Source organism: Gobio gobio (assembly GCF_949357685.1).
Source record: "Gobio gobio genome assembly, chromosome: 13".
In the NCBI taxonomy this organism is placed as follows: Eukaryota; Metazoa; Chordata; class Actinopteri; order Cypriniformes; family Gobionidae; genus Gobio; species Gobio gobio.
The window spans coordinates 16146919-16164739 of record NC_137106.1 but is presented as its reverse complement, the minus strand read 5'-3'; the positions used below and the strand labels follow the sequence as shown (position 1 = coordinate 16164739).

The 17821-nt window shown below is 40.1% G+C and overlaps 1 protein-coding gene across 1 annotated transcript in view; it reads left to right on the top strand.

Moving 5' to 3' along the window:
- The window catches only part of ush2a (Usher syndrome 2A (autosomal recessive, mild)), a gene marked incomplete at its 5' end in the record, with an annotated part of 251879 nt that overhangs the window by 222718 nt on the left and 11340 nt on the right, over positions 1-17821 (top strand). The window contains 4 exons of the mRNA XM_079833659.1: positions 3052-3406; positions 12940-13167; positions 13247-14766; positions 16060-16381. Of these exons, the coding sequence (XP_079689785.1) occupies positions 3052-3406; positions 12940-13167; positions 13247-14766; positions 16060-16381 (2425 nt within the window). The remainder of the gene's footprint in view (positions 1-3051; positions 3407-12939; positions 13168-13246; positions 14767-16059; positions 16382-17821) is intronic.

Sequence of the window (17821 nt, the reverse complement as noted above, 5' to 3'; positions counted from 1 at the left end):
AGCTGAGACTCGAACGCGGGTTGCCTTGTGCACAGCTATGGCATATAGTCTCAGCCTCAGACGTCAAGCCCACGGATCACGAGATATGTGTGTTGCGTTCTTTAACGGGCCGCCTGGAAATAAATGCTGTGACGCCAAACTCCCTAGTGGAAGAAGAACGGCGTCATGTTTACAACTGTGACAATGAGCGCTTAGCAGGATCAGCTAAACCAGGGGTGTCCAATCCTGATCCTGGAGGGCCACTGTCCTGCAAAGTTTAGCTCCAACCCCAATTAAACACACCTGAACCAGCTAATCAAGGTCTTATTAGGGATAGTAGAAACTTCTAGGCAGGTGTGTTGAGGCAAGTTGGAGCTAAACTCTGCAGGACAGTGGCCCTCCAGGACAGATTTTGGACACCCCTGAGCTAAACACTGGATATTAAGTATGTCTTACAAGGTCCCCCTTGAAATGAACAGCAACAAAGGTTCGTTCAAGTACAAAAACCCCAAGATTTATTGGTGGCTTTACAGAGTTTTTATAAATACGCAGGACGCCTTACAGACAAGTTAACAATGCAAGAGTTGAGCATCAAACCATCCAAACGCAAACAAAATCACACAAAAGAAACCAAGTAAATGAATTCATGTTAAAGGAAATAAACCTTGTGAAAATCACACACAGTTAATCAAATATAAGTTACATGCAAAATAATAACCCAACTCTGCTTAAACACCAAGCATATAGCGTCCTTAAAGGGTTAGTTCACCCAAAAATGAAAATTCTGTCATTAATTACTCACCCTCATGTTGTTGGACACCCGTAAGACCTCCGTTCATATTCGGAACACAAATGAAGATATTTTAGTTGAAAGCTGATGGCTGAGAAAGGCTTCAGATAGGCCTCCATTGGCATTCAGTACATTGACACTTCCAAGATCCATGAAAGGCACTTAAAACGTCGTTACAAAGTCTATCTCACCACAGTGGCTCTACAATAATTTTACGATGCGACGACAATAGTTTTTGTGCGCAAAAAAAAATCAAAATAACACCTTTATCCAACTTGTTCTCGACTTCCGTGTGTGCCTCCACGACGCATGCGCGAGAATATGACGCAGATCCGGCGTTCGGACACATGACCCAGAAGCGATTTGTTTACGAGCAGAGGAAGACGCGCGTGTCTAAGCTGTTGGATTCTACATTGATCGTGCTTTAGGTCTCGGCGTAGTGCTCAAAATGGGACTAAAGTGTGTATTTCATGGATTCCCGAACGCCGGCGCTACGTCATATTCTCACGCATGCGTCGTGGAGGCACACACGGAAGTCGAGAACAAGTTGGATAAAGGTGTTATTTTGATTTTTTTTTGCGCACAAAAACTATTGTCGTCGCATCGTAAAATCATTGTAGAGCCACTGTGGTGAGATAGACTTTGTAACGACGTTTTAAGTGCCTTTTATGGATCTTGGAAGTGTCAATGTACTGAATGCCAATGGAGGCCTGTCTGAAGCCTTTCTCAGCCATCAGCTTTCAACTAAAATATCTTCATTTGTGTTCCGAATATGAACGGAGGTCTTACGGGTGTCCAACGACATGAGGGTGAGTAATTAATGACAGAATTTTCATTTTTGGGTGAACTAACCCTTTAAACATACGTATAAACAATGGGGAGAAACAAACAAAATATAAACTAGTCCGCCAAGAATGCCATTCCCATCTCCTTCGGCTTAGACAAAATACCCAAAACCCAACATTCAAACCAAAAAAAACCCCACAATGGTTTGTTTAGGAACCCCTAAACATGACGCGGAACAAAACAAGCTATGATTGGTTGCGTTACATGTCAGTCAAACGTGGGCTGTCTCTTGGGCAGTCCTTGGCCAATGAAAGCTGCGAAAAAGTCCAGACCTTCTGCCGTCAGTCTGAAGGTCTGGCTATGCGAGACTATATAGCACATGACACAGCGCTGCCCCAAGGCTATTTCTGCTCAGATTTCTGCACTCATGAGAGAGCGATTGCGTGTGAATTCATTCTACCTGGCAGCTACTAATCTACTAACCAGTCTACTAATAGTGAAGCTGTGGTTTTTAGTTGCGAAGAAAAACATGCTAGAACATTTCAGTTTCTAAGCGATTTTATTGATACATCACAGAACAGTGTTGGCAATACATTTCTGCGCTACTGAATGTTTCTGTGTGCGCGCGATCGTTTAAAACATGCATTCTCCCAATCAATTTTGAGCATCCAGATGGAATAATCATATCATATAAACCCCAGACCTATCTTGTGGAGCGCTCTCGGGGTATACATTTATTTCTCATTTTAACTGTTGGAAACGGTGCGTAAAAAGGTTGACTTCAAAGATTTCTTATCCTGTTGCGGCCACAAGAAAAAGATGTTGCTCCTTGAATATAGGATCTTAAGGCCACAACTTTATTGCTTCGTTAGATCATTTTGATCATTATCTTGACAAAATGTCAGATCTCGTGGCCAGGACATGAACCAAACATGTATCAACCCAAAAGTATGAAAAACAAAATGCCTATTACGATGTTTACTTCCTGACTTCCTGAATCAGAAGGTCTTGTGTTCCAGATGCAGTGTCGGTATGTGTGTGGAACAGACTGCTGATCGCAGCTGTGTGCTGTAGTTTAGCACCATGGTGTGAGACGTTCTTCTCCCCTGCCAGTCTCTGTTTGGCTTTATTTTAATGCGGTGGGTGAGATTAGGCCATTGTGGTGCGAGTGGGGCCGGCAGGGGCCACATTAGAGCGGTGAATGTCATTTTCTCCAGCAGCATGGAAGCCAGGCCTCTAATGTGGAGGAATTAACGAAGCTTGAGCAAAGCCCAGAGCTCTGCTTCTGCTCCTCACCTCCTCTGTGTGCTCTTCCTCATCTCTGCATCCTTCCTCTGGCATCCCCACTGGATTTGTTTGTTTTTGGGCCTCATTTTTAACTGGAGCCATATTTGAGGGTTTTTAAAGAAGCCGTTTGGTGTTCTTGTTGTCTTTCATTCTATGGTAAATTAAGTATTTCTTGTTTTTTTATGTAATCTAAACTATATTCCCTCTAGACGACCAGTTGGAACTCAGGAGGAGCTGCTGGTGTTCATCTGGACCGAAAGTCCCCTAGAGTTCATCGATGCCTCAGACTCCCTTCTACCGTTCAGCGAGTATGAATACAGAGTCACTGCTGTGAACTCTAAAGGCTCAGTTTCCAGCTCATGGACCTCCGTCTGCACCCTAGAGGCAGAACCGCAGGGCCTGGATGCACCCTCGGCCCACCCCGCCAGCGCCTACTCTCTTCAGCTGAGCTGGACCCAGCCTAGCATGCCAAACGGAGTGATCTCCAAGTACAAAGTGGTGTACCAGAAACTACCCAACGATCCTACATTCAACTCCACAACTGTTACTGCTCTTACAGTTCGGGTAATACTCTTGTCTTCCATCAATTTGGTATTCTGTCCGTACACTGTGTGATAAGTTATAAATATTCCATGTGCAAAGAAGCAAGACAAATGAGTAATGGGCTATGAAATAGCACCCACAAAAAAGATTTTGCACAAATCTATCAAATGAACTTTGGAGAGAGCTGAATCAAAGAAACTGTTATCCGTGATTATTATCAATCGACAAAACTATGCTACTGTTTCTGAGAGAAATTGCACAGATATAATGCTACTTTCTAGTAGCAAGTAGTACTACTTTCTGAAAAGTAATATATTAGATATATAAGACAATAAAAGGGAGACTGGGCTAATTGTCACAGGTTTTTAGCCAGTGCATATTCTGAGGGTTGGTAAATTTTGAAAATCTGTTCAACATTTTAACTGTTGTAACCCAGGAAAAAAACACAGAGTTTATTAAACACACACATAACAAGGAATTCTGTCGCATTAAATTAGGTAAGTTGTCACAATGGCAATTAAACAGCCTATTATAGACTTTTCAGTGAGATTCAAACTGTAAATCAATAGTGGAACAGTTTATTAGACAGAAAAAAAGTAAGATTTCTTTAAAAGTTTTTTATTCAGCAAAGACAAAAAAAGAAACATTGAAGACTTTTAATTGATCATGTGACACTAAATTCTTGAGTAATGGCTGCTGAAAATTCAGCTTTGGCATCACAATTGAAAACATTAAAAATCTCTTGAATCTTACAAACTCTTAAACAGTGTAAATTCATAAACATTTAAAATACTTGACAACATTTAAGAAAACGCCTTTCAGGCTTTCAGGTAAAAATTTTACTGAAATTATATTACTTAGTTGACTATAGTTATATTATTTGTTTCGATTGTTTTTTTCAAGTGTGTCTTGACCCATTGTTGTGTTTTTGACTGCGACGGATTCCAGTTCTCAGTTGAGCTTCAACACCTGAAGTTTTTCATTCTCCAGCATCAGCATCTGTCTGAGATCATCCATCAGTGATCAGCCCATTGCTTGCATGTTTAAACAGATTCCTCATCCGCTGATGTCTCCACCTATAAAAGTAGCCGCTGTGATTCATGGCGTTCTCGTGTTTGACACCGAGGAAAAATAGTGTGCTGCTTTCCTCGCAGATGCTCACAACTGCATCACGGCCAAATTAAAGGCTTCAGCTTGAGCTCCTGTTCAAAACAAGTGTGAACAGAGCCAGCTTGCCCCCTGATAGCAGCAACACCTTAGGGGAGGAAATCCAGAACCCACTGAGGAGTTCAGCTTCTCCCACAGAGCGCCAGATAGATGCTTGCCTAATAGACAAATTAATTATTTTGATAGCAATTAATGAACGTCACCCAGGATAGGCCTTTTATCAGCACCCCTCTTTTCTTCGAGAGTAATTTACAGTTCCGCTTCTATTCTCTTGGCAGTCCTTTCAGGTTTTCTTGACCTCCAGAGGTCGGCTTCAGTGGTGAACGTGTGACGTCAGTTTGCAGTTAATCAGCTTGTAATTAATTTCCATGTGTCCTCAGCCCTCTTGAGTTATGACCCTGGCCTCCAAATGGCTGACGCAAATTTATCATTTTGCAAATTGTACATTTTTACTAATTTTATAATATAAACAAACAAAAAACATAACAGTCAGTAAATCTGAACAGAATACATTTTTGGGAATAAATATAATGTTCTATTACTTACTAAAGCTGCTTGAAATGTTCTTGATCAGTAGCCAAACAGCACCAAATATCAAACCATTATTTTAAAGAAGCTAAATGTGCATATATTATGTGTAATGTTTAATCATATTTGCTGATAATATGTCATACCATGATTAGTGATTTTCATATTTATCACAATCCAGGTCAGGATTTTAGAATATACCACTTCATTTGCCGTGTATTTTCCCATGTTCATCTGCCGAAGACACTGTCCAATCACATAACGCCTGCTACGGGGAAATTGTAGTGTGGGTATTAGTGCAATTTCTCACAGCTACATTTATAATCCATCGATCCTGCGGAATCTTTTTTTGGACACTGACTTTGTGCTATATCAGCTGTCCGCCTGCCATGTCAATACTTGGCCTGCAGTGGGGCATCATATTGATTTCGCTGTTGCCAACTGTTGAGTGGCTACAGGTTAATGTTCTCTGGTGGAGTGAAGTTGTTTTTATGTCTGAGAATGAAGGATTATGCAAAGAAAAAAAAACAGTAGTCATTGGTGCCAGTATGCGCACTTTTTCAAAGTACTCAAAGCACTTTACATATGGAAGGGGGAATCTCCCTCAACCACCACCAATGTGCAGCATCCCCCAGGCCATGATGGACAGAGGCCAATGGGTAAATTTGGCCTGGATGCTGGGGTTACACCCCTACTCTTCTTCCGAAGGACATCCTGGGATTTTATGGACCTCGGTTTAACGTCTCATCCAAAGGACCAGTTATTTGTTTGTCGCACACAAACACTATACAAATGTAGCCATCATTCCAACAGTTAAATTATATACTACATTTGTATTAATATTGCAGCAAATTCAAACACGCTCTCTCTGGATCTCCCAGCGCTGTCTAGAGGTTAACTGTTTCAAGACTCATGCAAACACTGTCAAGGCTTCATTGGGACAGCATTATCGCACAGAGAAACGCAATTACACAACATTTTAAGATGAAGAGTGACTCTTTTGGTTTTCAAATGTGATAACTAATGTGCTCACTCACAGAATCAGACACTATTGCTTTTTTATATAGCACATTTACTGTTATGAATTATAATACCACTTGGTTCGTTAGTCCGTTGGGACCGATTGCTTTCACATCTCGAGTGAACCGCCCCAGAGTTCGTTTGCAATCGGGCCGTGTTCACATATGGAGAAAACGCTCAGGTGTGAAAGCACTCTAATTAATGAAATGAACATCAGGTGCGACATATAGTCAAACAATATAACTAATGCTGCCTTCACGTGCTATCTGAAATGTTTTAATTCCCACTTTAGAAGTCGTGATTACGAGTTGGTTGCATTCAAGTGCTTTGTTGTCGGAATGAACAGGAATCATGGTGGACACCAGGTTATTCTTGCCTATTTATTGGGAAAATCTTATTAAAACCAACATCATAGTGTCCCATGCACTGACAACCATAAACATTCCAGATAGTCCACTTTCTGACAATTCTGTAATTTCAGTCAAATTCCGGCTGTGTACCAAACATACAATACGCTTCAAATGAATACTCGTACATGTAAATATGCACTACATTAATGTCAAGACAAGATAACCTAGCTGTTTTGGGGGGGAAAAAACGAATAAAACCACACCTGCCACAGCAGTAGTTCTCCCCGCCACCATGTTTAAAGTTTATTACACGCCCATCTCGGGAATTGGGGTATCAAAGTTATTTCCTAACTTCCCAGTGGTAAACACGACATCAGAGGGCGTTCATGTGCAATTTTTACCTAGGAAACTCGTATTTAAGATAATTCCTATAGCACGTGAAGGCAGCATAAGGCCTGGTACACACTAGATGATTTTACTTTACCGATTTTAAAACTGTGGAAGACTAGAGGCATGAGGGCAGTTTCAGAAGATTTTTAGCATTATAGTACTTATTGGCTATTGTGGGTATCACGTCAGAGGCAGCCTGATCAAAAGTCAGAAATATCAAACATGTTTGGACTCCAATGCCTTCGGGAGCAGTCAAATAATTGTAATGACACCACACAATTGAGGTTTTTTTAGACAAAAAGTCGTTTGCGTCAAGCATCGAATCAGGCCATGCCCTTTGATCGCTTCGGGTGCAAATCAGCTCAAAATCAAGCTTGAAATCTTCAAGTGTGTGGCCATCCTAAGGAAACAACCTTAAAACTAGGTCACAGAACAAAGATGTGATAAACCCACCCAAAACTAAAACAAACACAGATAAACAAAATAAAATACAATTATAAATTAATAAATTATATAATATATCATATTTGATACATACATATAGTATGATATAGGAGAATATGGATCTCAACACCTCAATTTTAAAATATGATATTTATTTGGCCAAAAGATGAACTTCTGATAGCTTGTAATTGGAATCTATGGGATCTTTATAACAATTTAGCAGAATACATGAAATGCATCTAAATGCTTCGTTTCTTGATTGTGCGGGCAAATATGTTCAAATAAACATTCCTAAGTGTTCATCTTGAAATATTACTAACAACAAAAAAGGTATTATTATGTTAACTTTATAAAAAGCTGTAAAGATTTCACAGCAAAAAATACCTAAAGCAGGACGTTATTGGAATTATTCTAAAAAAAGGCATGTATTAGATTGTGTACTACAGGTTTTTAGCAAGATTTGATCATGTTAATCATTTAGAGGCCTTGTATCAAAAATTTGTATGAAATATGCTACACCCAATGTTATGTTTATGCTGTGATTGTAAAATTGTTGGAATGAGCTCTGACCATACTGTAGGTATCAAATCAATCGAAGACTTGTGTGCTAGATGTTTGATTAAGATTTAGAAATGATTGCTTCGACACGTAGGATGTGGAGACGAGTCAGATCATGGAGCAGATGGGTAAAAGCTGTTCAGTAGCTCTTCAGCCGAGAGCAGAGCTTGTGGTCTTCTGTGGTCTGAGCATGCCCATCCTCCTTTTTTGGGGGTGGGTGGGGCTGCTATTGATCCCTGGCTGTGCTGTGTGCCGTACCTCGTGCCAGTGCGTGTGATTAATGTGGACGTCATGGCGACGGGACTGAATGAGGCTACGGAGCACAGGCGGTCTGAGCCGCCAAAAGCTTCCTCCCTCACCATGTGTGCAGACGCCCCTCATTACCGAACACTTATCAAGCCTACATGAGAGATTAGGCAGGCCCAGTCACAGCCAGCACCAGACCCGTCCCATCCATTCCTCCCTTTCTTTCCCTCTTCCTCTTTTTCGCTCTCACACTTTCTCTTCCTCTCAACGCTATTGCCTTTTTCCTCTGCTTTCTGTACATACCTTGCACCGCTCTCTCTGTCTCTCTTACTCTCTCTCCCCCTCCTGATCTTTCCAGATGTTGCTCAGCAGCCCCATGAGAACCCCAGCGATGGGAGATGTATTAATACATCCTATTGATTAGATCAGGACCCCTGACAGTCATTTGCAGAGATACCATCTGGCTGCTGTTCCAATGCCTTCACCCAAACAGGACGTGACACCTTATTAATCTCCACCGCCACTCTATAGACGCTTCGCCTTTTGCGCACAGAAGCCCGACTCTGTCGGAGTGGCAAGCGGAGATGCAGGCGGACCTGAAGGGTGCAAGAAATTAAGGTTATTACACAAATTGAGCCATATGGTCCAAATATTTCAGAGCTGAAATTTACTAGGCAATAAAAATTGCTCCTGCCTTCCTAATGGTGTAAATTACAGTTTAACCATGGCTCTAATGATGTCCTTCTGCTGCCTGTAACCACTCTAACATGAAGGACATTGTTTAAAAAATGCACAGGAAAAAAAACGAGGAGGTGGGGGGGGGGGTTGAAACTCTGGCAGCATGTTTACAATCTGTTAGTTTATCATTAAGAACACAGTGAAGAGTGCATAAACATGATGGTGGAGCGTTGGACCATGCCTTTGTGTAGACTCGTTTACACACTGTTGAAGTGGAGCAGAATGATCCGGGCAGAACCGCGAGCAGCTCGTTTGGGCCCTTGTTGAACTCATTTGCTGAAAGGACAAACAAAGGGGAGCTCCCCATGGTCTGCGGTTTTTGATTGTGGATTCCTCAGAGCTTTCGCAAGTTTTACTCGCATTCATAGCTTCAGATCGGGCCGATGACATAATGTTCTAAGCAAGTTATATCTATAACTTAAAAATCCCATAATTGTATAGGTGTTAGAGCCATAGCCTGGGGGTTTTGAAATGCTTCAAATCTGGTTCATGTCATCCTGTTGCCCCATCTCTCTACCATAAATGTATGATTATATATACAGTCAAACCAACATTTATTCAGACACCTTCAACATTTTCTCACATTATCACAGTTTATTCGCTATAGTTTCGAAAATGGTAATAAAAGATGACAAGAACTCTAAACTGTATCATAACAAATTCATCTTGATAATGTCAGATAACTTTGATAGAAAGGTATTTAATGGATTAAAATCAGCCAATCAGTGGTGCAAAAGGTCACATTAGCAGTTAAAGAAAAAACACTTAAGCGAAACATGGTCAGGTCAAAGTGTCTCAATAATTTTGGTCAAATTTTTATGTATGAAGAATTATTGGGTATAATATGTCACTGTTTACTTTATTTTGCTATCCTCACTTACATAAATGAACTATAGTCCTGCACCCACTAGTAAAAAATTATATCTGGTGTCTGAATAATTTTTGGTTTGACTGTATATATATATATATATATATATATATATATATATATATATATATATATATATATATATATATATATATATATATATATATATATATATATATATATATATATATATATATATATGTATATGTGTGTGTGTGTGTGTGTGTGTGTGTGTGTGTGTGTGTGTGTGTGTATTGGCTAGAGTCTGCTTTTGGTTTGTAGTGAAGGCAAAGCAAAAAAAAACAAAAAAAACATAGTAATAAGTAAACACACTCTGGGAGTGTCTATTAAAGCTAATTTCTGATGTTAAAAGCAAAATTTAGTGGCACTTGACTGTGTGTGCTTTCATTTTTATTTTCTTAATACGGTTTCCATCATTCACAGTTCTGATTGTCATACATACTCAGCCACAATCAGAGGCGGTAAACGGTACTTTCCTCTGTTTCTATATATGTGTGTTTGCATGCATGAAGGGTTTGCTTCATCAGACACCAGCCCAGTCTGAAGAACAGCTGAGTGATTCAAGAGCCCTCTGTCTGATTGAGGCTTGGGTTGAACAGAACTTTACATCTAAACCACAAATAATTAATAGTGTCAAGGCATCTCAGGAACTGGGTGCTGTTGTTAGTACTGCAGAGCAAAAGGGTAGATGTATTGAAATGATGCTCTAAAGTCTCTAGACCCTCTCAACAGTTCAGCTAAAGTGTGTGAAGCAGGGTTGCCAGGTCTGTGCAACAAAAGCAGCGCAAAAATAGCCTGTGCAATTTTCTCCATCCACTGAATTTGTACGTGTGCGGGGTGTTTGGAGGGTTTTGGAGAGCTGAAATCATTTCGGGGTGGAAACGCAACAACTTAAAAAAAAACACAGACTTGGTGTGAAGGAATGGGAGCAATGGAGATGTTGTGTTTTTAAAGTGATAGTTCACCAAACATGAAACTTATGTCATAATTTACTCATGCTGACTTTCTTTCTTCCACAGAACACAAAAAGATAAATTAACGGATGTCTCTTTGTTTGCGTCTTTTTGTTTTGTTTTTAGGTTTAATGTTGCTTTTGACCCCAAAATTTCAGTTTATGGATAAAAACAGATTCTTTAAAATGTTCCATAGTTAAGGTTTTGTGATAGTTAAGGTGAACTACCTTTGACTAGGACATCAAATGGTTTTGAAATGTGCATTATGAATGTCTTTCCTCAGTTTGAAGATTCAGTATAGAGAAGATTTGCACTATATTCAAGCATCTCTGTGTGTATAAAAAATATGTTAGACATTTGGAGATGAATGATAATGTTTACAACAAAATGCACCGTTGCATCATTTTATCTGTCTAACATTCTCATAAGTTTCTGACCGATTGTGAGTGCAGGTTACTTAAAACATACCCAAAGGCTCAACTTTGCCAAAGGCTCCATTTGATGCTTTTTGATGAGGCATTTCCAGGGCCCTGTAGCTGTTATCATGATACTAATAAAATCCAGCTCAGGCTGAAGTCAGCAGTGGCAGGCCGGGACAGTATGTCTACTGTATGCAAATGAAGCAGTCCCACACCTTTGAAGGGTCAGGAATCTCCACTTTCATCTAATCAGCATAATTGTTGTGACAAATCCACATGGTTATTCTTAATTAAAATCATCCCCTGGCCCAAGCAGCCCCCAGCGCTGTCACAGGAAATAACACATATGTAAGCAGCTGATGAGACAAGGGAGACCTGTGCTGAGTTGAAAGATAAAAAGAGGAAGGAAAAAGGGCTTTAAAAGGCTTCTTTCCCCTTTACAAATGACTGATTCCCTGAGCTAACACTAAATGTGCTTCTGACTCTGATACCTCTTTAATGTTTAAAATAGCTAGGCCTCTTTCTGCCTCAATTACAAGAAATACGAATTCGGTGCCTTTGTCCTGAAGAAGAAGCCTGACTGCTTTGGCTTCCATATAGAAGTTCGCACATTCACACACATGGATTTATTAACAGTGCCGTTTTCCTAAATATTCAATGGTTCTTAATATAAAATATTGTGTGTACAATTTAAAGTGTGTGTGTGTGGGGGGGGCCTGGTAAACCCTACATTATGGGCACAAAATAGCTCCACAAAGATAGCAATATCCTAAATGTTTTGGTTCCCTTAAGGAATGATACTAAGTGATGTTTACTGTGATGGGTAAGTTTAGGGGTAGGGTTAGTGTAGAGGATAGAATATACAGTTTGTACAATATAAAAATCATTATGTCTATGGAAGGTCCCCCATGAAACATGGGCGTGAGTGTGTGCATGCATGTGTTTATAATAGTTTAAATGTTTATAATTAAAATTTAAATAACTGACACATTCCCTTTTGAAATAAGAAATGTAATTCTGTAATGCTGAGAATTTGGTCATTTTATGAACGGTGGATCTATGCATACCCAAAAGGCAGCATAACCAATTCTCTTAATCAAAACTTAAATACTTCCCATTTTAGGGATCTGTGCCATAAACATTTATTTGGAAATCTATAACAAAAATCAATTCTCTTAGTCGCTTTTTAATGGCTGCCTTGAGTATCCTGGATGAGCGAGCGCCTGCTTGTTAATGTCTTGGTGCCCATGTTTAGGAAAGTGTTTGATAGCATTGCCATCTAGGGGCAGGATATAAGTCTCTGTGCTGAAATAAAGTGAAATGAAACAGCTGTCTCTATTGACAATGTGCATATGTTTGCTGGTTTATAGTCCAAATGTTCTCAATTTTTCAACCACGTAAAAAGGTAGCGTTTTAAATGCTTCAGTGCCTCCCGGCGATGTAATGGATTACGGTGTACAATCTGCATAGGGATATTAGCAGGGGTGCTGTAGTTTTACCGTTGGTGGTGATTTGTGTTGTTGTTGTTTTTTCTGGTCAAATTAAATTTTATTTTCAAGGAAGGAATAAAAAACAAACATCTATTTACAAAACTAAAATTCAGCATGGATGCTGGCAGTGTTGCATTACTCCATTTAAATATAATTTTATCTTATGCATTTCAATATTGCTGTTTTTGAGCCTTCATATGGTTAAATGAAGGTGATTTATAAGGTTTTTTGTTTTGTTTTCACAATTTTATTGTATAAAATGTATACAATGCATTTTTTTATTAATTACTTATTTTTTATCAATAATAATATTAATATTGCTATATGTAATACTAACTATATTTGTGTCTTTTGTGTTGTAGGGTAAACATTTTCAGGCTCATGTGTTTGGGTTGGAGCCGTACACCACATATAATGTGCGATTAGAGGCAGTTAATGGAGCAGGTCAGGTGTCTAGTCCTTGGACCACTGTTCGGACCCTTGAAGCCTCTCCAAGTGGCCTGGCTAACTTCAGCGTGGAGAAGAGAGAACACGGTCGAGCACTGCTGCTACAGTGGGCTGAACCAGCCTCTCCAAATGGAGTCATCAAAGTATGCTACCCACAATGGTGGTAACATTGCAATATCACGCTCCAGAATCTGCCATCATTTAACATATTTATATCCACAGATGTACAACATCTTCAATGAGGGCAACTTGGAGTTCAGCGGCCTCGCACGTCAGTTCCTTTTCCGCCGTCTGGAACCGTACACGGTGTACACGCTCGTTCTCGAAGCTTGCACCGAAACGGGCTGCACGAGGACAGCACCTCAACGCGTAACCACCGAGGAGGCCGCCCCATCCTCTCAACCAGCTCCTACAGTACAGCAGGTCCAATCCCGCAGCGTAGATCTCCGTTGGTCTCCACCTGCCCAGCCCAATGGCAGGATCATGCAATACCAGGTTCTGGCTGTAAGTCTGGAGGATGGCCGGGTACGGAGTGAGGAAGATGACTCGCTGAGAGCCAAGATTGTGTTCATCCAGAACGACACCCAGGCTAACAGCTTCTCCTATAATATGTCTGGCCTTCTGCCCTGGAGCAGGTACAAGTTTCGTGTGCGCGTTTCCAATGCGGCAGGATATACCGATAGCCCCTGGCTCACGGTTCACACCAAACAAGCTCCTCCTAGAGGATTGGCTCCTCCAGTTGTCAGTCATGTAGAGGGCAAGCCTAAGGAAGTCTTTGTAGCTTGGACTCCTCCTTTGGAGCCCAATGGTGTTCTTCTGACGTACAGGATTCAGAGGGACAACGTTGGCTTCCATTTCAGCTTCGACTCGAGCGTGTTCAACTACACTGATGTGGATTTAACCGCGTACACTCTCTACAGTTACGCAGTCATTGCCTGCACCGTGGCTGGGTGTGTTACCAGTGAGCCGACGCAGATCAGGACATTAGAAGCCGCCCCTGCTAACGTGGAGCCACCTATGGTGTCTGATGTCACTTCCTATGCATTCAATGTGTCGTGGACTGTTCCATCCATCCAGAATGGTGAGATTGTGGTATATATTCTCAAAATGAACAATGAAGAGCTCTACCGTGGGAAACGGTCAAGTGTGCAAGTTTTGGATCTACAGCCACACGTTTCCTACAGCCTCGTCTTGACGGCCTGCACCAATGGTGGCTGCACTGCAAGTTTTCCCATTCCAGTCCAGACCAGAGAAGCACCTCCCTCAGGCATGCCCACCCCTACTCTTAAAGTCACAGGCCCTGAATCGGTTGAAGTCTCATGGAGAGAGCCCGTCCAGCCAAATGGAGTGATCATAGGGTACGAGCTCCGTCGAAACAGGAGCCTTATATACACAGGCATGGACACCCGTTACCACGACTTCACCTTACTCCCCAGTGTCGAGTACAGCTACACCATCACTGCCAATAACAGTCAGGGTGCTGCTACCAGTCCACCAGCGATGGCCAGGACACAGCCTTCAGCGCCCTCTGGTGTGGCTCCCCCCAGACTGCAGGCTCTAGGGCCATTCAGCATTATGGTGCAGTGGGAACCCCCTGCACGACCTAATGGGGTCATCATCAGCTACTCACTTTACAAACGGGACCCAGCTGAGCCCAACGTAAAACGCTTCATTTTCGCTTCGCACCACAGTGCGTTTCAGAGTCAAAGTTTCTCCTTCACTGTACTAAAGCCGTACTACAGGTAACAATACCAGCATGCAGCACTAAAACTGTTTAGTCAGGGTCCGAGAATTTTGGTTAGTAAGGTAGGCCTACATTGTAAGGTAAATATTCACAGTAGACCACAACAAACATAAAAACAAATTGCTACTTATAAAGTGCATATCTGCTTTTATAATCTTCTTTATAAGTAGCATTTTTTTTAATATATATATATTTGAGGTTTTCTGTGAATATTTGCCTTTAATGTATCTTACTAACCAATATATATATATATATATATATATATATATATATATATATATATATATATATATATATATATATATATATATATATATATATATATATATATATATATATATATAGCATCTGTTCATTAATACATATTTAATAAATTCATTAATAAATATCCAAAAGTATCTGTTCACTAGTAAATATTATTTTTAATTAATATGTAAAAAAACAAAAACAAAAAACCTTTTAAAAAAGCACTAAAAACTCTAAAATTAGCCATTTGCTATTGTTTTTGGGGCTAAATATGGATGGAATTCTTAAATATTCTTTAAATACAGTTGGAAGTATTTTTTGTATTTATATGTCTAGATGCACATCTTAATATACAAACTTTTACAGCTGCTGCACTATAGAGACAGACACACTGATAAAACCAATGAGAGGAGGAAAAGGAGAGAGAGAATCTTAGTGGGGGAGGGAATCAACCTTGAGCCTTTTCTAATGTTTCCATCCTTGGCATAGTCAAAGACGGTCACAAGGAGGAGGCACTCAAATGAGGGATGACTAAAGTCTGGAGCTGTATACGTATGTTGAAGTGAAATCCAGATAAGTGGGGTGATGATAATGGTTCATCAACATTATCAACTCGCCACTCATTGCCTCTTTCAGATGACCGTCCCTTTATTCTCCTGCTCTCCTCTCTTCTCTCCCTTTTCTCCTTCAGTCCATCGCTGGTGACCTTCTGAAGGAGAAAACTGTTTGTTGTCTATACTGTTGAAAAATAACAGCACTTTTTTACCAGAATACGCTAAAAAATTCTATATATTTATATTCCTAAATATTCAAAATCAACAAAAAATTTTTTAAAGAAAAATATATATATAATTATATTCTTCTTTAACTGAAATAAACAGCATTGAACACTGATATTTTACAACCGTGTTTATTATTTGTTATTTTATATATTATTATTTATTTTAAATTGTTTAATATTTCTTTTTTATATTTGTGTATTTTTATATATTATTTATTAATTTAATATTTATTTGTATTATTTGTTTCTGTATTTTTTTTGCAGGTACGAGGTAAGAGTGGAGGCCTGCACCCTGTTAGGCTGCGCTGCTAGTGACTGGTCTTCAATACAGACGCTTGAATCGCCCCCTGCTGGCCAACCTGCCCCACTTCTGGAGCTGCAAACTAACCCTAAGGGCATACAGACCGTCTTTTTGCTGTCCTGGTCTCCTCCAGCTGAGCCGAATGGGAAATTACTGCACTACGAGCTCTACCGGAAACATGTGTTAGACACTGAAAGCCGATCTGCAACTACACTGGTGTACCGCAACTCCTCAACCTCCTGCCACGATGACAAACTCCTGCCCTACACAGCCTACGAATACCAGGTCACACTGCTGTTTTTCAGTTCACGTAATCGTATTTTACACTACAAATTGTTGTGACCACTGACCAGTATACGTTTTTATGCTTTTTATATAATTTATATTTTTATAACTTTTGTAACTTTTTATATAGTATATTGCACAAAGAGTGAACAGATTTTTGAGTGCTTTTCTTCTGAAGTGTTGTGGATGGTTGACAGAGGGTTGCCGTTTATGTGCTAAAATGTTTCTAAAGTCGTTTCTAGGTCATTGCTTACAGTTAGTCTGTGATATTTTAGTAATTAAACCATTTTATAGTGTTTATTAATATTTTCTTTTTATATTTTCTGTTTTTATTTTACTTTTAGTAGTAAAGCTTTTAGCTATCATTTTCATTTAAGATTTTTAAGTTAACTATTTCAGTTAATGGAAACCGTTTTCGTTATAGTTAACAAAAACAACACTGCTATAAGTCTTTCTATAAAATTAGCCCTTTGTGATACTTTATAATACAAAACATTCTAGTCTAAGCATGATTAAATCTGCCATATAAACCGGTCCTCAAGGAATATTTAATTAGCATGATTATTTGTTGCTGCTGTGTTTAACGTATTGCTCATCTATAGTCTTTCATTCACGCAGACAGGCGTTTAATCTAACTCGCTATATTCATCGCACCACCGTCCTCTTACGAGACCTTTCTTAATTGACAGCCTAGCCTTTGGAGCAAAATAACATTAGCATTTGACTGTCAGGCTTGAGAGGCGTGGGCTGATCAGGACTAAATTGATAGAGTTTGCCTGATTGTTCCATCTTATTTATGAGCGGTAATTTATGACAGCTGGCGGGCGGAGCTGAGTGATGACGGACAAGCGACAGGGCCATTAATCTGGACTGAATGCTGACGATTACGATCGAAGCCATTGAATTAGCAGTTAGGCCTCCAAAATGTACAAGTATTGGAAAGACCTTTTAATGCCTATTGGCTTTCCCTGGGGAAGTCGCTAACTATACCGAATGTGTCATGTAGGTCTGTGTCTGCTTGTTTAACTGTATAAAATTCAAGGAGTCAGGACTATCACCACTACCATCTTTATGTTTTTGTCCTAATGTCATGGAGTTGTGTCCCTTTTTGTTGTGTGTCATTTAACTTGTTCTCACACAAGGGCATGCGTCCCTGTGAAATCAAACCCATCCCATGTTAAGAGGCTACATATTTTATTGACACTTTTATGTAAAATCTTAATTAGCCTAGTGCTCATAACAGAAAAGGGAACTTTTGGCCCCGTGTCCATGACTGGGGGCGTGGCCATGGCCAATGAGGATCTGTCTCCGGGCAGATTCGGTCCTAGCGGTGTACACCCACATCCATTAGAGCGCGCTCATGAAATAGTTTTATTTTCCCGCGTTAATTACAGCTCTGTATGCAAGTGCTTCGGTGGCAATAAAACGTCTGCGCCGCAT